At 42.8% G+C, this 24,967-nt stretch overlaps 1 protein-coding gene across 5 annotated transcripts in view; it reads right to left on the reverse strand.

Moving 5' to 3' along the window:
- The window catches only part of SYNE3 (spectrin repeat containing nuclear envelope family member 3), an 82,470-nt gene extending 64,858 nt beyond the window's left edge, over positions 1 to 17,612 (reverse strand). For all 5 annotated transcript variants that reach the window (XM_054067543.1, XM_054067539.1, XM_054067541.1 and 2 more), the window contains exons 1-4: positions 17,470 to 17,612; positions 6,925 to 7,082; positions 3,897 to 4,069; positions 3,148 to 3,457 (exon numbers count right to left, since the gene is read on the reverse strand). In XM_054067543.1, coding sequence (XP_053923518.1) covers positions 3,148 to 3,457; positions 3,897 to 4,069; positions 6,925 to 7,082; positions 17,470 to 17,521 — 693 coding nt within the window. In that variant the 5' untranslated portion in view covers positions 17,522 to 17,612. The remainder of the gene's footprint in view (positions 1 to 3,147; positions 3,458 to 3,896; positions 4,070 to 6,924; positions 7,083 to 17,469) is intronic.
- Between the last annotated feature and the right edge of the window lie 7,355 nt (positions 17,613 to 24,967).

The following is a 24,967-nucleotide window of genomic DNA, read 5'->3' on the forward strand; positions in this document are numbered from 1 at the left end:
TCAATATAAATAAAAGAAAATTACGTGGTTTTACAATTTGGGAGTAAGGACACGTGTTAGCACTAAGAAAGAAAAAAAAATGAGAGACCACCATGTACTCATACCAGAGAAGCAGTGTCACAGGCAATTAAGAAACACTGCCAAAAATCTTGCCTTCTGATAGAGCTGGACAACTGCAGGAGATCTAAAAATGCTCTTCAAACACAAGTGTAATCTACAAACACCAGTGAACCTTCCCTGGCAGGCAGCTCAAGTATTCAGCCGGGATTTGCAAATCACAATTAGCCCGGCCTTTAATCATGCCAGGGTCTGGAGCAGCCCACTTATAACTCATGTGTTTCTTTCGTTCATTCCTGCCTCCCACTGGAAGAGGTGGCAGTATTTCTTTAACTAGTGTTATACTTTCCAACACAATTCCCGAGGTGCCTGTAACGTTGGTATTAGCTAATGAACTCTGCATTTGCTTCAGCTGCAAAATCCAAGGCTTTCTAACTCCCTTCTTTGTTCCACACCTCCTAAAAGAGGCACTCTCAGCTAGGTTCTCTCACTCGGTCCTTCTACAAAATGTGGAATTTGTAATCAATGCCAAAGAAAAGCTTCTTCCAGCGTCTCAGTTGGCTGGAGACATAAAGACATATTTTATCTAAGTACTATGAGCCACTTCCTGATCTCATTTACACCAGCACGTATCCAAGTCTGTTAGAGAAATTACACTATGTAAAAACAGTCTCAGAGAGGTCACATTCTGGTTTTGAGTATTCAAATTACTTGTTTGAAAGAAATGCCTATGAAAACAGCTTGTGACTGTGTCCTGCTTCAAAACCAAAGACAAATCTTTGTTAGAAGGGAATGAATGAGAACTGTAAATGGCAATCTACATAGACAACACCTGAATTTTCAGGAACCTTCTTATTCATAAACCAAATGCCTGTAGTAAAGAAACCTACCTTTAAAAATAAATAAACAACACTGAGGCACAAGTCTGTTTGTGGCTTTACACACTCTGCGGTGTTTTGGCATTTGGGGTGTTTTTGTTTGCTTGTTTGTTTTTTTAAACAGAAAAAGTATCTGTAGATGAGCAAGCACAGCAATGCCATAAACATCACATTGTTATTGTTCTTCCAGTGAGGTCTAAAGTTAACTTTTTATGACAGCTGGGGAGAGAGAGTATACATCACTGTCAGGCACCGTTTTGGGCTGGGGGATAGGTGTGGGAACAAATAGAAAGCAACAGTATGAAAGAGGCAGGCAGCAGAGCCAATGTAATGAAAATTATTTGTATTTGCAGCAGGTATCACAGAATCATTGAACTGTTTGATTGAAAAAGACCTTTGATGTCATCAAGTCCAACTGTACCTGTCCACTACTAAACCATATCCCTGAGCACCTCCATCCACTCATCTTTTAACTATCTCCAGGGATGGTGACTCAACCACCTCCCTGGGCAGCCTCTGCCAGCGCCTGATAACACTTCTGGTGAAGAAATTTTTTCTGATGTTGCACTCCAGCCCCTCAATACATTTCTTGTATTGAGGGGTCCAGAACTGAACACAGTGTTTGAGGTGCAGCCTCATCAGTGCAGAGTACAGGGGCACAATCACTTCCCTGGTCCTACTGGCCATGCTGCTTCTGATACAAGCCAGGAAGCTATTGGTCTTCTTGGTCACCTGGGCCACTTCTGACATATTCAGCCAGCTGTCAACCAACACCCCCAGGTCCTTCTCTGCCAGGCAGATTTCCAGCCACTCTTCCCCAAGCTTGTAGCACTGCATAGGGTTGTTGTGTCCCAAGGGCAGGACCCTGCACTTGGCCTTGTTGAACCTCATACTGCTGGTCACAGCCCATCGATCCAACCCATTCAGGTCCCTCTGTAAAGCCCCCGACCCTCAACAAGATCAATACTTTCGCTCACCTTAGTGTCATCCATGAACTTACACTGAATCCCCTCATTGATAAAGATATTGAACAGAACTGGACCCAACACTGCGTCCTGGGGAACACCACTTGTGACCGGTCTCCAACTGGATTTAACTACATTTACCACCACTGCTTGGGTCTGGCTATCCAGACAGTTTTTAAACCAGCAGAGGTTATGCTTCTCCAGGTCAATGGCAGCCAGTTTCTCAAGCAGAATATCACGAGAAATGGTGCCAAGGGCTTTACTAAAGTCTATGTGTGCTATATCCACAGCTTTTCCCTCATCCATTAGCAGGTAATCTTGTCATATAGGGTTAGTTAGTTGTCATATAGGGTTAGATCAGGTTAGTTTGGCAGTATTTTTCTTTCATAAACCCATGTTGACTGGGCCTGATCACCTGGTTGTCCTGTGTCTGCTACATGATAGCACATGCCTATAGAATTCCTGGAAGCCACTGTGAAAAAAAGACTAGATTTTAATCTCTATATGCTTGGGATAGATATTTCTATATTTCAAATATCCCTAGTCTAGTAATAAACAGAATTCTGCCATCCTGTAGATGTCTGTCCATCAGCCTTGTTAAATGTTTCAATCCCTTCTTTACCTTACATGAAATCTTTACCCAGGGATAAGGTCAAAGGAAATCACTTGCACTGAAAGACGAACTAGGATATCTTACACGAGCCTATCTAACAACTGTTCAAGCTGGAAGATTAGCATCAGGCAAGGATTACTGTCTAAGTGCAGTGAAAATCTTTCAGATACTGGAACTGGCTAGTTGAGGTCAGTGTTGGGCCACAGCTCTGTGTTTCCTAGTTTTCCAGGTGGGGAGTGTAGCTCTGTATCTTGACCAGCACTACATTTTCCAACAAGAATGCATGCATGTAAAGTTCCCTAGCTCTGGGAATGGGTACTTTGCATTTGGTCATACAACCATCACTAATGCACTTCAAACTTTATACAGAGATGACCTAAATCAATATTCACTAGGTCATAGCAAGCAGCTTGCTGTTACTTTACAACAACATACTATAAAGCACAGTGTAAGAGCATCCCAATTAACAGATTATCTCGGGACATGATGACTGTTGCCAACAGTCCACTGAAAAGGGGTCCTCAGCTTTGTTTCTTTTTGCAGCCCTACCAGGTAATCCCCATCACTCAAGAAAAAGACAGCAAATAACACTCTATATTGGTGAATCTGAACACCTCCCACTCTTTAGGTGTACCTGAGCTTCTTGTCTAATTCCTTCATATTCCACTCTCATTTTCTTCTGAACATTCTCATCAACACTGGGGTCACCTGTCCTGCTGAACAAGCAATCAGCTTCCTCTAGCAGCCTTTCCAGCATGACTGACTGATTCAGGACATCATTCAGCAGAGCCTGAGCATGGCTCAGCTGACACTGCTTCTCCTTTAAGCCAAGCTGCAACTCAATGTCAGGCTCCAAGGTCATCCTCATGTTGTAAATCCATGTGTAAAACTCATCTTGGGCCTTCAGGTACTCACTCCAGAGCAGCCAGACCCACTCAATACGGCTGTTGGGGAGAACGAGAGAGATGAGTTAGAAGAAATTATTGATGGCAGTACTGGAGACTGGCAAGCTCAAAAGGCTTTCAAAGCAAAGGACAAGGTTCTCAGCAATTTTAAGGTGCTCTCACTTCAGAAGATCCATATTCACTTCCCAGGTCCTCCTTGCTTTGGGGAGGAAATATTCTGTACAAGGTCCCTGTGCCTGGCCAAACTCATCATTCTGGATGGTGAGGTGGGCTGGGCTGTGAAGATAGAGATCACTGAGGTCTCACTGACTCTCCCTCCTCACACAGTCCCTGACATGGTTGTGGGACTGGGACAACAGTGATTACTATCTACAATCCAGGCAGCAGAGAGAGGTGGGAAGCATTTTATGAGAACACATGAGACAACTGCCTCAACACACCAAATAGCAATCTTGTGCAAAACGTATGTTTGTCTTACCTGTGACAGTGAGTAACATATATGGTTGTCTCTTCCCACAAGGCTTTAATGTCTTTCAATTTAGATAGTACCTCATGCTTCTTATCCTCACTGATGCTGCAAAGAGCAGCACCTGCCTTCGAAAGAATCAAGTCCATTTTCGAGTTGCCTTCTGGTTCAAGCACACATATTTTCTAAGAAAAAAACAAATGAGACTCAAAGCACAAAAAGAAAGCAAGTATAATTGATGAAATTTAAATGTTGTTTTTTCACCCAGGAATCACAAAGTCCCTGCTGCAAAGCTTCTCCTGAAAGGAAAATATGAACTTTTCTTTAGACTTGTTTATTCTTAAACATCCTAAAGGAGTGAATTTAATTGAAAAACATTTTTCAAATGCTTTGTGGTTAAGTTAGCTACAAAAACCAGATAATCTTCTATCAAATATCTTTGGCTGTGTTTCCATTGCTGTTATAAAGTTATAGCACTATGTTGCCACATGCCATTTGTTCCCTCCCTCCCACCAAAAAGCGTAGCAGGTACACTGCAATGTCTCAATTTTAAGCCCTGCTATAAGAAATCATGAAGCACATTAAAAAAGCTTCCTACTGCAAATAAAAGCTGTCTCAGAAAACTAGCCAAGAGAAATTAATAGTGGAATTCTCTGCCTGCTACCAAATTCTGCTTTGACTGTAAATTGTTAAGTTATGAATTGGTGAAAACGTGTACCTTATACAGATTAGAATGCCAGGAACTGAAAACTAAGCTATCTAATTTTAAGTAGACTCTCTTCCTCTACCCAGTGATAGAAAATCAGCACATGTTCTGTACAATGTAACAGATTAATTAGGTCCCAGTTTGGATGTAAGCTTTTAGCACTATCAGATACCATCAAATTTTCTTTTCTAGCTGTTCTTCCTCAAACTCCAGGCAAGCTGTAGGCTTTCAAGCTTGCAGGAAAAGGTTTCTATAATGAAAACACTAAGAGGTTCCAAACCAGTAATTGCTTTTGGAAAGATTAGGCTTATGGGATGCGTTCAAAAAAATTATGTCGGTTATTGCAAAGGTGAGACCAAACCACAGGCCTTTGGATTTCCAGTCTCACATTCTGGGAAAAGAGTGTTCTTTTGGCAAGTACACAGCATATCTGCATGTGATGTGCAAAGAGATGTTTGGATCAACTATCTACTATGAAAACTATGACTAAAAGAATCCAGGAAAGCAAGGGCAAAGGGTAGGGAAGAGAAAGACAATAAAAGCCATAGCTATCACGTGACAGGAAAAATTTAAGAGAAAAGCCGTATTCTATTTTTTTCCAGCATTTTTTCCAGCAAGTGTTTAAATCTGTTTATTAAATGATTTCTATCATTGGCAAGCATTTTCATTAACAAATTAACAGAAAATAAACCACAAGAAAGAAGCTTGAAAAAAATACAAGCCAGATGGAAAAAAAGGAACTAAAAAATGATCACTGCAATTGAAAACAGCCAGTAGGTGAAGCAGCAAGCACATAGTGAGGGGATGAGAGCTGGACAGGAAGCCAGGCCCAGAAAGGAGGCAGGATGAGGAAGCAGGATATGGGTAAGGCACTCACAAGGAAGAGAGAACAGACACTTCTTATTCTTTATGATGATCTATTTCTAAAGTCTGAATTGAAAAACTCTTACAACATGGTTTTGTACATGTTATGTACCTCCTCCAAAGCACGCAGAAGTCAAAAGGCTTCAGTTCAGGTCATATTAAATCACCATAAACCTCTAAACCTTGCACCTTGCTATCTCTGCCGTGTATGTACTTCCTTTGCCAACTACCTATTCAAGTTCCTGTATTTTTTGCATGTTTTGGGAGACTGTACATATCATAGTTTCCCATACAAGAGGAAAGTGTGAAAATAATTTAATGGCAGAAATAAATCCATAGTCCAAGAGGAAATATCTCAGATTTGCATAACTGACATGCAAGTCTAGCCATCATCCATCACTCCATGAAGAGTCTCTATATCAGGCCAGAGGCAAGATCTAGCCTTCAATGACCCACAGTTAAGGAAAAAGGCTGAAGAGATTACTGTATCACCATGTAAACTATCTCACCCTCCATGTAAGCCTGCAACGTTTTCTTGGTGTTAAACTTCTTTGGAAAAGGCATCCAAATATGAGTAGACACACAAAAAGAAATACTTCTGGGTAAGTAATGATAGAAAAGTTCTGGCCATTTAATTTAAAGAACAGATCAGTTACAATTAAAGGTAATACAAGTATAAAAATAGTTTTAATGTTAATTATAAAAATACCATCACTCCCTCTAATCATGAATAGTGGAGATGGGATAAACAGGAGTGTTTTATTCTCTGAGATAACAAGAGCAAGATAACATCTAACACAACTGAAGGTAATGAATGTGAAATCACAGTAAAAGAGCAGGCAAACCTGCAACAGGATCTCTGTGAGAAGAGTTATACAACAGATGAAGTAACAACAGTAAAAAATTAAAACATTTACCTTTTCATTAGAGACACTATAAATGGGAGCTGCAAACTCACTTACCATCACTGTTTAAGGAAAAGGACAAGGGAATTACTCTAGAACAGCCCATTATGAGGACATTGCATTCATTCTTTATGAGTGCCAGTCCTGAAGGAGAACGAACAATAACGTGATTCGATTCTCTCTTCTATACGCTGGGCTTCTGCAAATTACTGTCTGGTAATTGCAAGCAGTGACTCAATTGTTTAAGGTTTGAGCATGCTCACCGGAGAGTCTGAACATTTTAACCTGCCAAACCTGCTGCTTGTCTTCCAAATCAATATCAAAAGCTTGGAAGCCTGTGATATCAAATTTCCATCCTCTTCTTTTACAATGTCTATAAACATTTTGCAGATGGAAAAATCAGATAGGATAGTGATGTAAACCCATCCACCCACGATGAATATTCCAGAAAACAGGGGCAGCTGGTACTTTCTTAATGGAAAACTCGAGAGCTCACAGCCATAACTGCTCTAACAATAACAGCAGTGACGACCACTTGTGAACTGGTACAACGCTCTTCCCTTACCTCAGTCTCTCTCAGTCTGGCTTCTAGGGCAGATATAGGTCCCTTGGTACTGTCATTGATCCTCAGTCTCTCTTGGATGGTCTTCATCCAAGCTTCTGCGTTCTCCACGCTACTGTAAAATTCATCCTGTATCTGCTGAGTCATCGCATTCAAAGAAGCTGAAAGGATAAGAAACAGAGAAACAAGTGGATTTCGGTTAAGACCTAAATGGGAAACATTCAAGGAAATCTAAAAGAGCAAAGGAGAAAAGCTAATGTTGCTGTGGGTTTCCTTTTTAATGATAATACAAATAAATACAGCAGTATCGTGACTCAGTGAAGCACAGAGAATACATTCACACTGCAGCTTTCACAAATGAAAATACACCAGGAAACAAAAAGAAGGTGGGGAACCGTGGAAGCCTCCATTACAGTAAACAGATTTAATTCAAAGCTTTCAAATGAGATTAATCTGACAGTTGTTGTACACAAATCACAAACACTTTCTGCTTCTTCCCAGAGCCTAGTCAGTACAAAACTCTCCCTATGCTCTTCCAGGCTCATATACCAAGCATGTGACAGCAGACTAGCAGAGCACTTCAGCACATGCTTAACTTGAAGCTAGTGAGATCAGAACCAGATGCCTATGCCGTCAGTTAACCTGTTTTGCTGAGACCATGGCAAGGTTATGTGAATGCGTGTGCAGTGAGCCTAGGATACACAGACAACGGGAACTGGCCAGCAACTGCCAAGACAAACCACTCAGAAGCCATCACATGGCAATATCAACACTGATGGATTTTCTTCTTTTATTTGATACCAGGCTCCAAGCTTTTCATTCTCCCCTCTTGTTGCCCCTTGTGTTGTTGTTGGGTGTGATGGGTGGTTACTCTGTTGATGTGCCCTTGCGTCTTCTCTGTTTAAAGCATAAGCTCTCCACTGCTCAGGTGGCCTCCTTTGTGCCTGTACAATAAAGGAGAGCTGTCCCACACTTGCCCTTAGGCACTGTTCTAGTAAACTTGACTAATAAGGATGAAAGCTCCCTGTAGGTCTGCTCCGCTGAAGTGAACATCAGTGAACATTGACATTAAATGGTTTTGGATCACATCCCACAGCTACTGCCAGCCAAGCAGTCAGTGTCTTTTGTAAATGAAATTATTATTCCTTTTCATTATTACACACCGAAATATTTTTACAGTGCAAATTCTGAGGCTTAATTAATGAACCCAAGTTTGTTGCACAGAATTCAGTGCCACAGCAAGCAGCCCCTTCAGTTTCTATGAGATTATTCATGTGGAAGAAGGTGCGCGGTGTGAGAGGCAGAGTACGGGTCTTGGCAAAACTGGACCAGCAGTGTTTTGTAACCACTTAGCACTCAGCAGCTTAGTCTTTACAGACAAGAGTCATCCTTCTTCTGCCCACTGCCAAAAAGCTTCTCACCATCCTACTGATTCTGACTCTCTATTCCTCTCTTCTGAGACCTCATCTGTAGTATTGTGTCCAGTTCTGGAGTCCTGCTCATAAGAAGGACATGGAGCTGTTGGAACGGGTCCAGAGGAGGGCTACAAGGATGACCAGAGCACTGGAGCACCTTCCATAGGAGGACAGGCTGAGAGAGTTGGCGTTGTTCAGCCCGGAGAAGAGAAGGCTCTGAGGAGAGAAGGCTCCGAGGAGACCTTATAGCGACCTTCCAGTGCCTGAAAGGGGCTACAGGACTGTTTACAAAGGCTGGTAGTGATAGGATTATGGGGAATGGGTATAAACTGGAGAGGGGCAGATTTAGACTAGACATAAAGAAGAATTTCTTCACTATGAGGGTGGTGAGGTACTAGCACAGGTTGCCCAGGGAGGCTGTGGATGTCCCATCCCTGGAGGTGTTCAAGGCCAGGTTGGATGGGGCCTTGGGCAGCCTGATCTATGAGAGGTGTCCCTGCCCATGGCAGGGGGTTGGAACTGGATGACCTTTAAGGTCCCTTCCAACCCAAACTATTCTATGATTCTATGATGTCCTTGTTCACAAGAGAAAAGGATTCATACAATATTAAATGTCCTTCCATACAGCTCCCAGTGCATTTTCTTCCACATCAGACAAGAGGAAATGAGATGCTAGTGTTCAGAGCACTGATGTCTGGCAGTAGAAACAGTCTGGCTCATTGCTTCCCAATCTTCAACAGGCTTTATGCTTAACAGGTCCCAGAACAGAGCAAGAGAACTGCACGCACAGAGCAGCTACCTCACTACCCACAGGGATTACTGGGAGCATATGATGGGTCAGACACCCATGCACAGGCAAGCGGAGCTGCATTTACATAGAAAAGTGTATTCCTCCCTAAGTAAGAGATGTCAGATGTGTCAGATGGGGCAGCATACAAAGCTGTAACCCTCAGAGCTAGAGGGCAGTTTTAAAAGGCGTAACCTCACCTTGGAAAGAATATAGAACAGGATGTACTGGATTAGCAAGGGTGGTGTGGCACAGGACAACTACTGCCTCTCTCAAATATTAAAAAAAATATGACAGAATATATAATTAAAGGTAAAATAATTGACTTACATCACAAGAGTCCTAAATACGAAGCCAGCCAAAGGAGTAATTTTCAGTGTATTTCTAGACAGCTGTATCTTTTTCCAACTGTGACGGGTCCAGAACTGATGTTTCTGAACTGTAATAATCCAGCCCTCAGAAAAGAGCACACATCTCTCTGCATCTGACAGATCAACTCATTTGCACGTTAATATTTCTTACTATATCCGGCAGCCATAGAGGGTCTGTCCCCTACAACTTTCCCTGTTAAATTTCTTGGCAAATAGTTTCTGAATGTACGAGTCTAAGCTGTGGCAATTCCAGTTATGTTGTTGTGAAATAAAAACTCACAGTACATTTGCTGGATAGTCTCTGATGAGGAGTGGCATTCATTTCCTAGGAGAGGTTTCTATTCCTGGCAACAGCCATATCATATTCCAAACTGGTTTCAGAACTCCAGTCATGGAGTAGCCAACACAGAACATTATGTTATGCTAACTCTATTTTTTACAAAAAGTAGAGGGCAATTAAACATTGTAAGAAGCAGTGGAATACCTATTATCACCTAACATGAAGAAAACCCCACTCACACTCTGCCCTCATGCTGTTCTTCTCTGGGCACAAGGATTTTCTGTCCAAAACCCACAGATACACAGACCCCCCATACCACACACAGGCATTCCATGAAACTAGCCATGCAGGAAGCCATGAAAAATAGTATTTCAGGGTTAAGATCGCCAATTTGCAAAGGAAGAGAAACGCTGTTACTCCAGATGCCTGCATAACATCGTTGACTGAGTAATTTGTAGACCTAGCACCATAAAGATGATTAAATTTAGCACCAACTCTGACCTAATGCTCAGGCAGATTTCATGGTGACCTTGGGCTGCCTGTTGAGACCATGTCCTCTCTTCTCTCTTTTCTCTGTGATGGGCAGCCAGATCCTGGCTGATGCAATCAGCTACACTGTCCCAGAGTCTTTTTGTTCTGCTTGCCCTTCCCAGGCATTAAAGACATGGGTTGATATATGCAAGGAAAAGGATGCTTTCTGGGTTTTTTTTTCTGCTTGGGAGAAGAACAGCTGTTGACTCTACCTGAAATTTGGCAGTACCTGTATTTTCTCATAAAGCCCAGATAAATGATTACTGGAGAACTGCTAAGGAATCAACAGTATTTACCCCATTTGTGCTGCATCACTGGGACTAAATGATTGACCAGTAACTCTGGACATGAAATAGATGTCTCTGATCAGTACAAGAAATACAACGGAGACATAGCAGCTCCTACTACAGACCTGAGCTGTTCAGCTGTGCAAAGCCAGTATTCACAGACCAACATGTAACAGCAGCAGAACAGTAGGGTCACCTATACTATAATCCAACAGTCCCTGTCGCAGGCCGCAGGTTGTGTCACTGGGACACCTTGTGCCAGGGAAAGCCTACCCTTAATCACAGGTGTGATCCTCTGAGCAGTTCATACGAAGCTACTTTATCATAGTAATTTTCAAATGCATGTAGCTGTTCAAAAGAGCTTTTCATTTTAATGCCACTTGAATTTGGGTATTAATTCATACCTGGAAAGGTGTATTTATACTGAAGAAAGCATTTATCTTCACTATACATATATTACTAAATGAGGGTATAAGAAATTCTGGCCTAGATAATGAGACGCTGAGCAAAACCAAGTTTTATTTATCCAAATGCAGTCACTCAACAGAGGTAAGGAAGAAGTGTACTTCACCGAAGACTCTCAGGGCCAAATTTCTCTAAGCGCTTATACCTTAAGCATAGCTACTTCAGCAATCTTTCCAGTGTATCTAATAATTCTCACTAGGGTACTGCGAGATTTACTTATTTAATGTTTGTAATGCACTACTGAGAGCTTTTAAAATTATTTTGAAAGTGCAGTGCCTTTTTGTTAGGATTATCCTATTGTTTTGCAATGTTTTCTAATGCCTTATTTTCTCTCTACCAAGTCACGCTGCCGTTTTGTTTTTTTTTTTAAAAATACTCCTTAAAAATCTTCTCACAACCACTCCCATTTTATACATTCTTTTAACCCCTACATTTATAGAACACAAGCTTTTAAATGGTTTCAATATGTTTTGGATTCCTATATACATGTACTACCTGACTAGTTTCCAGAACCCAGTTCTTACAAAAATAAAAGTACAAAAATGCTCCAGGAAATTCAAATCAGCCATCATCAGGGAGGCCATTTTCCAATTATTGAAATCCTTCGAACTTTTCATAACCCTTTCCATCTGGTTCCGGGATTGAATGTGAAAAAAAAATATTAAAAAAACCCACTGGACTGTGTCAAATGTTATACATATGCATGAGTGTGGAAGCAATTTTGGTTCTGGGAATTGTATCTGGAATAATTCAATAGCTTTTCAGCTTCCCTGGACACTGTAAAGAGAGCTCTGAGAAGAAGCAGAGCTGGGGTGCTCTGACATGCTTGTTGCAGGTTGGAGTGGAGGGTCAGTTGTTGGCACAGATTACAGAGGCGAAGCGCTGACTGTAGTCTTTCCAAAGCTGAATATTCTTGCTCTACTCCAGGAGGAGCTATTTTGAATCTCGCTACCGATAGCTGATGCATATGCAGCTCAGGCACTGAAAGCCCCCAGGGGAGCCACACCCACGTAGAGAAGAATTAAATTGGCTGGGTAGGCACAGAAGCCCTCAAGGTTGCAAATAAAAGGTGTAGTTATTTCCAGCATAATCTTTCAGAGGCTTAAAACATTAATCCTATCACCTTGGCCATCTTCCAACACAGCCTTTTCCTGTGTTATTTGCAGTAAATGTTTATGACAGTCAGCAATTGTTTGCCCTATATTAATGAGCTAGAGAATAAATAGTTTTTTTTGAAATAAACATATCCATATCCTAGTTACAAGCATCCTCTTCATCCAAGGAATTCTAACATCATGAATACATACAGCAGTCATGCATATTATAACCCTTTCCTTTCCCTTACAAAACAATCCATAAGACTGTTGCTTTGTAGGAATGCTGTGGAAAATATATAATTCCCAGGTCTAAAAGAAAAAATCCTAAAAAAAAAAGAGATAAAAAATTTAAAATAGTTCTATTTCTGAATGCAATCATCAGATGCAAGTAAGGCAGAGCGGGGTCCTGGGGCTATCTTCCCTTTTAGTCTCAGGAATGACAATCAGTAGATCTGACCACAGCACTTTCAGTTTTGATATTTTAATCTTGAAGTAGTTTGGAAGTGAAAAGCATAGGTGAGGACTCTTAATTTCAAATCTCTCCCCATTCCATACGCTCCACACGCACCTTTCTGCATTCCCAGGTCACCCTAGGAGACAGCCTAGTCTGCCACAAAGAAGTAAAATGCAGGATTTGGGACTCTTCTAGAATTCCTTTTTACCACCAAGAAAACAGCACGACTGTACTGAATGTCTGTCTTGTTTAGATTTTGATCTTCTATCCTCACGTTATCGAGGTATTCAACAATCTTGAGAGCATTTATTCATTCAGCCACCCTGGGGAGTAACGCTACCTCTGTCCTCTTCACAGTGAACACCTCACTCAGATTCAAAGACACTTTGTTTCTTGCCTCTAGGCCATAAAAATAATACTTGAAAGGACAAGAACAAAATTGATAATTCAAATAATAAACACTGCAGATAGTGATTGTCAACTTTTTCTAATAGGTATCCCTTGAGAGTCTCTATAGAGATGCACATCTCTGTTTAGTGACTTTTAACTTAAGGACAAGAAGGTTGCTTTTCCTAGTTACTGTTCACAGACTCTTTAGTCTGGGAAATGACAGGTTAAACATCTCTGGTCTAAAATTTCAGCAGAGATTCTTCAGATCCAGGCTATCTGCTCTCCTGAAAGGTACCTGTGGGCTTACCAGCAATCTACATCTTGTGAATTTGTCTCCAGCTGCTGAAGTAAGCTAGGTTTCAGCTTTGCTCAGCTTCCTGAGAGTTTTACATCAGTCAGCCAATAAAAAAGCACTGCAAGCCAACAGCATTAGTCTTATGGTCTCTGGAGGCTAGAACTTACGTATTTAATTACCTCCCACTTGTCCTCTACAGACTGTACAATCCCTCAGTAGTGGGTGCTAGTCACAGCACTGATACACTGTTTTGTAATAAGTCACAGCACTGATATACTGACTAATAAACCTCTGTGGTATTTACCTCTTGGTGAGACATCAGTGAACAAATCAGAGTGAATAATATACCTGTCAAATCATTCCTCTTTTGCTGGTCATATATTGTGTATGGACAATCCAATTTTCTCAAAGGTGTGGTTATTTCTAACTTTGTCAAATATATCTTGCAAATTAGTTTTGCTCTGTAGACTATTCCCAAGTAATTCTTCCTCAAGAGTCATAATGCTGTTTAATTTTGTTTTGGTATCACAATCCTGGTAAGAAATTGTTCACCTTCCCCAGCTAGCTGGCAGCTGCTCCTCTCGTTCATGTGCAGTTTCTCACACAATAACTTTCAAGGGTCATTTCCACGACCAGGACCCCAAAGTTTTAAACCACATCTGAAGAGTGTGCTTTCACAGCACACTGCCGAGAACAGAAATGCCTTACAGCTAAAGTGATAACACCTCTGTCCTGAAGAGATTACAGATGTGACGTTGGAAGGCGTTCAGCCGTGAAAGCAGAACATCAGTCTGTACTTAGGGAAACATGGTGGTGGACAGAAGAAAGGGCCGCTACAGACTAGAGCTGCATTTCCAGTGCTCCACACAAGGTTCGGTGGTTCTACGAACCACACCTTCTTCCCACCATTGAAGCCAGAGATTCTCAGAAAGAGATTCTCAAGCACACAGTCTCAGCATGGGGCCTGCAAACATGCAAGATACCAGGAGAGAAGATGCATTGCACTGAACCTTAGGGTGCCAGTGGGACACCTTGAGCTGAGAGATCTGCGATTACCTGGGGACTCAGTGTAAGAGAGGGGCACTTCCAAACAAGGAACCATGTCATAGGTGGGACTTGCTTTCTGCAAGAATTCCATGTACTGAAGAGGCCTGCAATGACAATGTGTGCGCTACGGGATGCCAGTCTGTCTCCAAGTCTGCGTCCTTTCTTCTTCCACATCCTTCTATCGTCCACATCCTTCTCTCTTCCACATCACTGTTTCCACATTTGGATCTAGGGTTTTTTGCGTGTACAATTGTTTTCTTTTTACAAAACCAGTATTAAATCTTACTGACCATCAGTCCAATGCCTCTGCGTCTGAGTGAGTAATTGTGTTCAGTCTGGGAGCACTAAGCATACAGCTTTTGAACTAATAAACCTCGTAAATGAAGGATTTACTAGAAATATTTGTTAGAAATAGTCACTTGCAAGTACTTAACAAGTATACTCTAAGGACACAATATATTTTGTCCCCTTTATAAGAACAACTGAAGGACTAACTCTCCAAAACACAAGATTTCTCAGGTATCGTTCAAAACATTATCACTAGGATGATGCTAATGAGATATTTAAACAAAAACAGTGACACTCACTAGAATAATTTAAAAAAAAAAAAGTAGTTAAGACAGTAATTAGGAAAATACTAATTTTAAATACTAAAGCTGTTGATTAGAATAAATGAGTGATTTTCACAGGATCAAAGCAGGATTATGGAAAAATTAGATTTTCATTTATATGGAACAGGAGGATCTGTTTCTATAAAAAAGAGAAAAATGACCGCTGCAAGAGCTAAACCCTTGAAATGATGTTAAAAACATACACAAGCGTAAGTAAACCTAGACCTAAACAGCTAACACTCTGGACATAATTTAAAGTAATTTTGCACTAAGCTGATAATGCCAGGCTTTATGTTGCAAAACTACACAGGATTGTGTTCAGGCAAACTCAGGAGCAAACAAGGCCTGCCTATGACCAAACAAAATACACTATTGGGACTGCCAGTAACCTCATCCCCAAGCTCAAAAACAAAGCAGACCACTGCAAAACAGCAGATCTAAATTAATTTTGAGTGGTTGAGAAAATTACTGGAAATGAATTAAACTGGCTGCTTTCTCGTGACTCATTTTTGCCTGAGCTATGGCAGTTCCCATGTCTTCGCCACCCTTCCATTGTGTGTGTGCTTGCCAGGCACTGAGGGTTAAAAAGCAAGATCACATCTCTGCTTTCAATTCCAATGGTGACTCCTAGCAGACACTGAAGCTGAGCAAGCTTTCAGTTCTGTAAAGAGACCAGCATCGCTCTCATGGCTCAGGATCTCACAACAGGAATGAGGAACAGCTCTGAGATGAAGAAGCAATGCTTTTTTAGTAGTATTTTTAGCCTGACTGAAAGCTGAAGTCCTATAGTTTAGAAACCTGAAGGGGATTTGAACCTCCTCCTAGCGAGATTAATCAAAGTAAAAACCAAGAGTAAAGTGGCAGCAGGACCCAGCAGTGAGCCGCATTTCTCAGCAGTCCACCTCCAGTGAGGAGGACCAGAGAGTTATTTAAAGCTATGATCACAGTTAATTACCGTGCTGAGCAGCGAGAGTAAAGCCGATGCTTATTCTTCTCACTCTTACGTTACCTAGCTTTAATTACTTTTAGAAATGGAATACTATTAAAAAAACCAAAGCTCTTCTTCCTGCAAACGTCTGAAAAGATGAGGCAGCTCAGCCCTATTTAGACCCCAGTGGGACCTCAGGGCCTATGTCTTCTCAGCAGCTTTGAAAATCCCACCCTAAAGATTATGGGACATAGCTCTGGGGCTGCCAGCTGCCAGAGAGTGAATGCACAGATACTTTCATCTCGAGATTTGCACACACAGGCTAGCATATTTGTCAAACATTTCCAGACAAAGTGTCATAACACTAACCTCCAACACTTGGAATAAGGAAAAGGTATAAAGATACAGATTCTCACCACTCAAGTAATATATACTTCTTCTATAAGGAGTAATATACATTATGGCCCGAACTTAACTTTGATCTAAAAGAAATACTACTCTTTCCTAAGTAATCTCCAAGGTCATCTTTTGATCATACCACAAAACACTTCTTATATTTTAAAGGCATTTCACATCACTGGAATTTTCCCTCGCTATTTCCCATTTGAATTTATAAATGAGGGCTCAGCAGGCACCTTGCTAAAGGTTGATTCAGAAAACAGGAGAAGCAGGCTATCACTTTCCTGGAGGAAAATTCATTTGACTCTGTGATAGGGGACCACAGCTCAACCGCAGCACAACAGAACCTCCAAAAATCATGTTTTGTGAAAAGGACTCAATTAGCACAACACAAGTAGCAATGCTTGTAGAAACTATACTCCCAACTTTAAAAAAACCCGAAACAACACAACCAAAACTATTTCTTTAATCTCTCTTTTAACTTATTGCATACACCCAGGTCACGTTTCAACAGTCGTATATGGAACCTTAAACTAACACTTATTTAACAAACAAAAGGAAAGGATAACAGCAGTCCTTATTTAGTGAAGATTCTGGGGCTGTAAAGCCATGTCTTGAGTACCAGCCACACTTCTTCCAACAGACATCTTTCTATTAACTTCATTGGCTGCCCCTTATCTCCAACCCTTGTGGTAAGCACCATAGCAGGGGTATTTTCACTTCTTTTTTCTGTCTTACATGAAGGCGTTTCCCAGCTTGGCCCCCTTCCCACAAAACAACTTACCAGGCCTTATTTTGTCACAGAGGGCCCTCGTCCTTGGATCCTCCCACCCTCTCTGCAAGTGCTCTGCAGCACTAGCACCAAGCAAAAGGCAAGGCATGGGCTTTCTCTAGAGACAAATGCTCAAACTGGCTTGTCTTTTTGCATGTCACCAGCTGGGTGCTGCCAGAACCTTTGGCCACTGCCCGCCTCCAGCAAGCCACCAATTTATATCACCTTTTTATTGCCATTCAAATCCTTGAAATTTCAAGGAACTTAATCTTTGATGCTTCTATCTTCCGGAAAATTTAATGGCAACTAGAAAATGAGTTCAAAACTCATTAGGAGCCAAAAGATGTCGACACGCTGCATGGCCACGACCATTTCACTTCCTTATGAAACAGAAGTAACAAACCTTGACAAAATCTTACCAAAATCCTTGGAACTCTGAAAAAGGCAGGTGAAAGTCTGTGGTGATTTCATCTAAGTTCCCCAATGAGTTTCCAGCACAGCAAGCACAATTCAGTCTGGCCTCTGCTGGGCGTTATGACAGCGGTTCGGCACGGCTGCCAGTATAAGCAAGTCTGGTGCAAAGAGAAACTGGCAGCTTCCTCCTTACTCACATCAGAGGCAGCACAGGATTTCCTCTCTGGCTCCTACCGCGTGGTAGAAGTGAAAGAGAGGATGACAATTTAAAGATATGCCAGATCAGAAAAAGGCAAAGAAAAGAAAACCAGCATGGCATGCTGCCACTGTTTGAAGGGTAGGCAAGATTTAAATAGCGATAATCCCCAGAAACTATCTAGTTCAGGTCATCAACTAATAAGCTGGTTAATTCCTTTAAGGATTAATGCTTGAAATTATTATGTCTGACAGATGTTTGCTGAACAGGAATTAGTCCAAAATACTCAGCAGGAAAAGCACCAAGAAGCAAAAGTGCAAACAGGTACATATCAGAGCTCAGATTTTTAGAAACTGTTAGCTCAATCTCTCATGTAATTACAATTTTCCTTTCCATCCATTTCATGTTCCACTTCTTTTTTATTCTTGGTTCCTAGCAGGAGATTTCCTCCACAGACTAACACATTAATCTAGATTCTGCTCCCAGTTACAACCAAGCAATGCAAAGAAGAGGTTAGCCTACATTTTTTTGGGCAATACCACTGGCTGAAGAAAATACACTTCATAGGCGTTAGCTGTCTCGTGACGAAGCCCATGATGAGTCTCCATTACTGATTCCCCAGAACTATCGGAAAATATTAAGCAGCATTTTCCCTCAATTAATTATGATTCCTCTGAGTACGTCTGCTGTTAGACATTCAAAGAAATGCACTGGTTTGGGCTACCCATGCACTGCCATTTCCATCATCCTAATGGCGTAAATGCAGTTAATAAACTCTGGGACCAAACCACTTACACTCAAGCTAGTGTAAATCCAAAACAAGTCCATATGGCAAACAAATCACTATAGTTTTAGCGTTGCTGTATATCACAATTTGTACTACACTAAGCAGTATTTCTAGGATTACAAAAGAAGTAAGGAGGAAAGATGGAGAAATGAGTTAAAACAAAATGCACAAGGAAAAAGTTGGTTCAAACTCTGCTTCCAAATTATAATTTATGTATACAAATGGAGATAAAACTATGAACCTCTCCATTCATTTCAGGGGCAGAATCAGGCAACATAGGAGAACAGCATGGGAAAAAACTCTCCATGGTATTTGAAAAGTCATGGCAGTCAGGAGAAGTCCCTGGTGACTGGAAGAAGGGTAATATTGTGCCCATTTTTAAAAAGGGTAGAAAAGACGACCCTGAGAACTGCCGACCTGTCAGCCTCACATCTGTGCCTGGGAAAATCATGGAACAGATCCTCCTAGAAGCTATGCTAAAGCACATGGAGGACAGGGAGGTGATTAATGTCAGCCAGCATGGCTTTACCAGGGGCAAGTCCTGTCTGACCAACTTGGTGGCTTTCTATGATGGGGTAAACACAGCAGAGGACATAGGTAAACCGACGGATGCGATCTATCTAGACTTCTGTAAAGCCTTTGACACGGTCCCCTACAATATCCTTCTCTCTAAATTGGAGAGATATGGATTTGTTGGGTGGATGGTAAAGTGGATAAGAAACAGGTTGGATGGTCATATTCGAAGAGTAGCGGTCAATGGCTCAAAGTCCAGATGAAGATCTGTAACAAGCGGTGTCCCTCAGGGGTCTGTACTGAGACCGGTGCTGTTCAATATCTTTATCAATGATATTGACAGTGAGATCGAGTGCGCCCTCAGCAAGTTTGTGGCTGACACCAAGCTGAGTGGTGTAGTGCCACACTGGAAGGACGGGTTGACATCCAGAGGGACCTGGACAGACCGGAGAAGTGGGCCTGTGAGAACCTCATGAGGTTCAACAAGGCCAAGTGCAAGGTCCTACACTTGAGTCGGAGCAATCGCTGTTTTCAGTACACAATGGGGGATGACGTGCTTGAGAGCAGTCCTGCAGAGAAGGACTTGTGGGTGCTGGTCGATGAGAAGCTTGACATGAGCCGGCAATGTGCGCTCACAGCCCAGAAGGCCAACTGTGTCCTGGGCCACACAAAAAGAAGCGTGGCCAGCAGGTTGACGGAGGGGGTTCTGCCCCTCTATTCCTCTCTTGTGAAACCTCATCTGGAATACTGTGTCCAGTTCCTGAATCCTCAACGTAAGAAGGATATGGAGCTGTTGGAACGAGTCCGGATGAGGGCTACAAATATGATCAGAGGGCTGGAGCACCTTCCCTACGAGGACAGGCTGAGAGAGTTGGGCCTGTTCAGCCTGGAGAAGAGAAGGCTCCGAGGAGACCTTATAGCAACCTTCCAGTACCTGAAGGGGGCCTACAGGAAAGCTGGAGAGGGGCTATTCATAAAGGCTTGTGGGGATAGGACCTGGGGGAATGGGTATAAACTGGAGAGGGGCAAATTTAGACTGGACATTAGGAAGAATTTCTTCGCTGTGAGGGTGGTGAGGTACTAGCACAGGGAAGCTGTGGATGCCCCATCCCTGGAGGTGTTCAAGGCCAGGTTGGATGGGTCCTTGGGCAACCTGATCTAGTGGGATGTCCCTGCCTATGGCAGGAGGGTTGGAACAAGATGATCTTTAAGGTCTCTTCCAACCCAAACTATTCTATGATTCTATGATTCTAAGAAAGCTGAAATGAGGAAGAGAGGTGGGATAAAAATTGAGGTGGAAGAACAATGGGATAGAATCTGTTGAACAAGCTAACACTGTGGAGCTGCTAATACAGAGGATTAACTGAAAACCAGTAGCACTAGCTAGGCTGTGATCCCCATGAGCAGTAGTGACCCCAATATAGCCGAGTGCAGAAGTTTGCCATCAGTGGTGAAAATAAGCCAAGGAACAGAAGAGGTGGAACATCTTAGGAGTTATCAATGCTGCCAGATCCTCTAGAGCAGGAACTGATATACGAGTTATTTTCCAGCTGTCTTTTTAGCCTTTTGCTAACATGACTAATGCTTAGAAATGATAAGAACATCTTAAAATACATCAACCTCCAAACTAAAATTTACGCTGCCTAGGGGAACGCAAGCTGGAGAGTGGTCTGTTTATCTGAAAGTCAAATCAGACTTGCTGTTTGAATGGTGGAGTTAAAAATGTCTATGAATGGACCTTTTCACAGACTTTTCCCCAGTTCTCTCTCTCCTGTGGTAAATTTGCCATGGTCCTGTTAAAAGGCAAAAAAAAAAAAAAAAAAAAAAAAGAAAAAAGATCTGAAACTACTAGTGCTGAGGAAGCACAGCGTATATGACTAACATTATATGACTAACATATATAACTTATATGACTAACATGCAGCCATGGGGGAGTATAAACTCTTCAGGCGGGACAGGAAGGGTAGGAGATGAGGATGTTAGCTTTGATACCCTAGAGCTCAATTACAGTGAGGAAGGGACTGAGTGCCTGTGGGTTAAATTCAGAGGAGCCCACAAGAAGGCAGATATTGTGATGGGAGTCTGCTACAGCCCACCCAGCCAAGAAGACGCAGCTGATGAGCTCTTCTATAAACAGCTGGGGATAGTCTCTAGATCTCTACCTCTTGTCCTCGCGGGTGATTTCAATCTTCCGGATATCTGCTGGAAGGACAATACAGCAGAAAGGAAACAGTCTAGGAGGTTCCTGGAGTGTGTGGAAGAAAACTTCCTCACACAACTGGTGAGTGAGATGACGAGGGAGGGTGCCCTCCTGGACCTCCTGTTTGTGAACAGAGAAGGCCTTGTGGGGGATGTGATGATTGGAGGACGCCTGGGAAAAAGCGATCATGAGATGATAGGGTTTTCAGTTCTAGGTGAGATGAAGAAGGGGATTAGCAAAACAGTCACATTGAACTTCCGGAGGGCAGACTTTGGACTGTTCAGAAGGCTGGTTGGCAAAGTCCCATGGGAGACAGTCCTTAAGGGCAAGGGAGCCCACGAATGCTGGGTGCTCTTCAAAAATGAAATCCTAGCAGCTCAGGAGCAGGCCATCCCCATGTTCCGGAAAAGGAGCTGGTGGGGGAAAAAATCAGCTTGATTGAGTAGGGAGATCTTGAGAGATATCAAAAAGAAGAGGAATGTCTATGAGCTTTGGAAGAAGGGACAGGCGTCTTGGGTAGACTACAGGGAGGAAGTGAGATCATGCAGAGAAAAAATCAGGAGGTCTAAGGCCCAACTAGAAATCAAACTGGCTAAGTCTGTGAAAGATAATAAAAAATCTTTCTACAAATGCATTAACAAGAAAAGGAGGACTAGGGAGAATATTCAGTCCCTATTGGATGCAGAAGGAACAACAGTGACAAGGGATGAAGACAAGGCTGAGGTACTTAATGCCTTCTTTGCCTCAGTCTTTAATAGTAAGGGAAGTTGTTCCCCCTGTGTACAAACCCAGGAGTTCGAGGAGAAGAATGAGGCTCCCATGATCCAAGAGGAGGTGGTCAGAGACTTGCTTGCACAGCTAGACACCCACAAGTCTATGGGGCCGGATGGGATCCACCCAAGAGTATTAAAGGAGCTGGCAGATGTCCTTTCCAAACCCCTTTCCATCATCTTCCAGTGGTCCTGGCTGACTGGGGAAGTTCCACTGGACTGGAGGCTGGCTCATGTTGTACCCATCTACAAGAAGGGTTGTAGGGAGGATCCAGGGAACTACAGGCCTGTCAGTCTGACCTCAGTGCTGGGGAAAGTCATGGAACAGGTGATCTTGGGTGCTATCATGAAGCACATGCAAGAGAACCGGGTGATCAGGCCCAGTCAACACAGGTTTGCGAAAGGCAGATCTTGCCAAACTAACCCGATCACCTTCTATGACAAAGTGACTCGACTACTGGATGAGGGAAAGGCTGTGGATGTAGTCTTCTTAGACTTGAGTAAAGCCTTTGACACAGTTTCTCACAGCATTCTGCTTCAGAAACTGTCTGCCTCTGGCCTGGACAGGCGCACACTCTCCTGGGTTGAAACCTGGTTGGATGGCCGGGCCCAGAGAGTGGTGGTCAATGGAGTTAACTCCAGCTGGAGGCCAGTTACAAGTGGGGTTCCTCAGGGCTCCGTAATGGGTCCATCTCTGTTCAATGTCTTTATCAATGACCTGGACGAAGGCATTGAGTGCACCCTTAGCAAGTTTGCGGATGACACTAAGCTGAGTGGAAGTGTGGATCTGCTGGAGGGTAGGGAGGCTCTGCAAAAGGATCTGAATAGGCTTGACCGCTGGGCTGAGACCAATGGCATGATATTTAACAAGGCCCAATGCCGGGTCCTGCACTTGCGGCATAACAACCCTATGCAGTGCTACAGACTGGGGGAAGTCTGGCTAGAAAGCTGCCTAGAGGAGAAGGACCTGGGGGTGTTGGTTGACAGCCGACTGAACATGAGCCAGCAGTGTGCCCAGGTAGCCAAGAATGCCAATGGCATCTTGGCTTGGATCACAAACAATGTGACCAGCAGGTCCAGGGAGGTTATTCTCCCTCTGTACTCAGCACTGGTGAGATCACACCTTGAGTACTGTGTTCAGTTCTGGACCCCTCACCAAAAGAAGGATGTTGAGGCTTTGAAGCGTGTCCAGAGAAGAGCAACGAAGCTGGTGAAGGGGCTGGAGAACAAGTCTTATGAGGAGTGGCTGGGAGCACTGGGGTTGTTTAGCATGGAGAAGAGGAGGCTGAGAGGAGACCTTATTGCTCTCTACAACTACCTGAAAGGAGGTTGTGGAGAGGAGGGAGCTGGCCTTTTTTCCCAGGTGACAGGGGACGGGACAAGGGGGAATGGCCTCTAACTCTGCCAGGGGAGGTTCAGGCTGGACATCAGGAAAAAAATTTTCACGGAAGGGGTCATTGGGCACTGGAATAGACTGCCCAGGGAGGTGGTTGAGTCACCTTTCCTGGAGGTGTTTAAGGGACGGGTGGACGAGGTGCTGAGGGGTATGGTTTAGGGAGTGTTAGGAATGGTTACACTCAATGACCCGGTGGGTCCCTTTCAACCTAGTCATTCTATGTTTCTGTGATTTCATATACACAGGAGCTTCTAAAACACAGTTAGAAATGACCTCTTTGGATGACCAACCGAAAAAGCAAAGTAGCCCAACTGCAAACTGGAGACAACAATGAAAGGATCAAACTAACAGTCAGAAATGCAGCATTCCCTATAAAACTTTCACGAAGTTAGTACCAAAACATATTTTCGATATGTGAATTTCAGCTTACTACTTCAGGATAACCAATCTGATTTTAAATTTTTCCATATTTTGAAAGGCAACTGCAGTTTCAGCAACATACATCAAATGCTCCCACAACATCTGATCTGCCATTCCCTCCTCTCCCATACAAAGGACACTATTTTCAGTTTCAGTAAGTGATGGAACAGTGTTTTTCCTACCCTTTGGCCCAATTTCTTTTGTGGTAGTGGAAAGCATTTGAATGGCCTTTCTTTAACCTGACATCTCCATGTTCAACTGTGGACTCAATTATACCTATAAGAAAACCAGTTAGATGATCTCAGGTTACCTGTCTGTGTGTAGGCACTCCAAGGGAAATATACTTCTGCAAACCCAGCACAGCTCACGGAGTTAAAGTACTAAAATGCTCACCAATTAAGTGACTGTACTTAAGTGATCCTCTGGACAAACCAACCTCAATGCCCACTAATTGTCTGCATCCTTGAGTGATGTGCCGGGAGCAGACTGCTAACCGTTTAGGAGACAAATTTATCACCCTAGTAGGGTTAAAAGGGTTATAAATTATAAAGCGTTCTCTGGGCTCTGATAAAGAGCTATGAAAACTCTCAGGTAGGGAACAACACAGCAGTATAAAAAATTTTCTTCCAAGAAGACCAGCGTAACTCCTCTGCAGAGGCTCAGGTCCTAGCTGTGAACCAGTCCTTCACCAGACTGCAGGTGGCACGTACAGAGGAGCAGTGGCACCCCCAGTGCGCTGAGGTTACAGCTGAGGCAGAAGAGAAGCAGCAGAATATGGATACAGAAGAGGAACACACAGGAGCAACGAGGGAGTATTAGTCATCGTGAAAAGCCACAGGCAGAGCAGCAGCTGCCTAACCACAGTGAAATTTCCATACACATTGCAGCAAAAGAGTTTTAAGGTGGAATGGTCAGGACATGGATTTGGTAAGGATTATGTGCGAGGACAAGACTGGAAGAAAATGCATGGAAGTGCTCGGGTGAAAGTCTACCAACCATTCGTGGAGGGTGGAATCACAAGCTGGTCTAAAGTGGAAGCTGTTCTCTCAGTAACAAAAAAAATGCAGCTTGGGGATATATAAGAATAAAAATTTCTATCTTCTGAGAAATGTCATATTTCTAACTATATTTTAATTCTCAGTTGGAATAATATTAGTATAAGGGGCATCGCCGTGCAATTGCTGCTCCCCAGGGAATCTGGTTTGGAAATACTCTGAAGTG

The sequence above is a fragment of the Cuculus canorus genome, chromosome 5, assembly GCF_017976375.1.
Source record: "Cuculus canorus isolate bCucCan1 chromosome 5, bCucCan1.pri, whole genome shotgun sequence".
Taxonomy (NCBI): domain Eukaryota; kingdom Metazoa; phylum Chordata; class Aves; order Cuculiformes; family Cuculidae; genus Cuculus; species Cuculus canorus.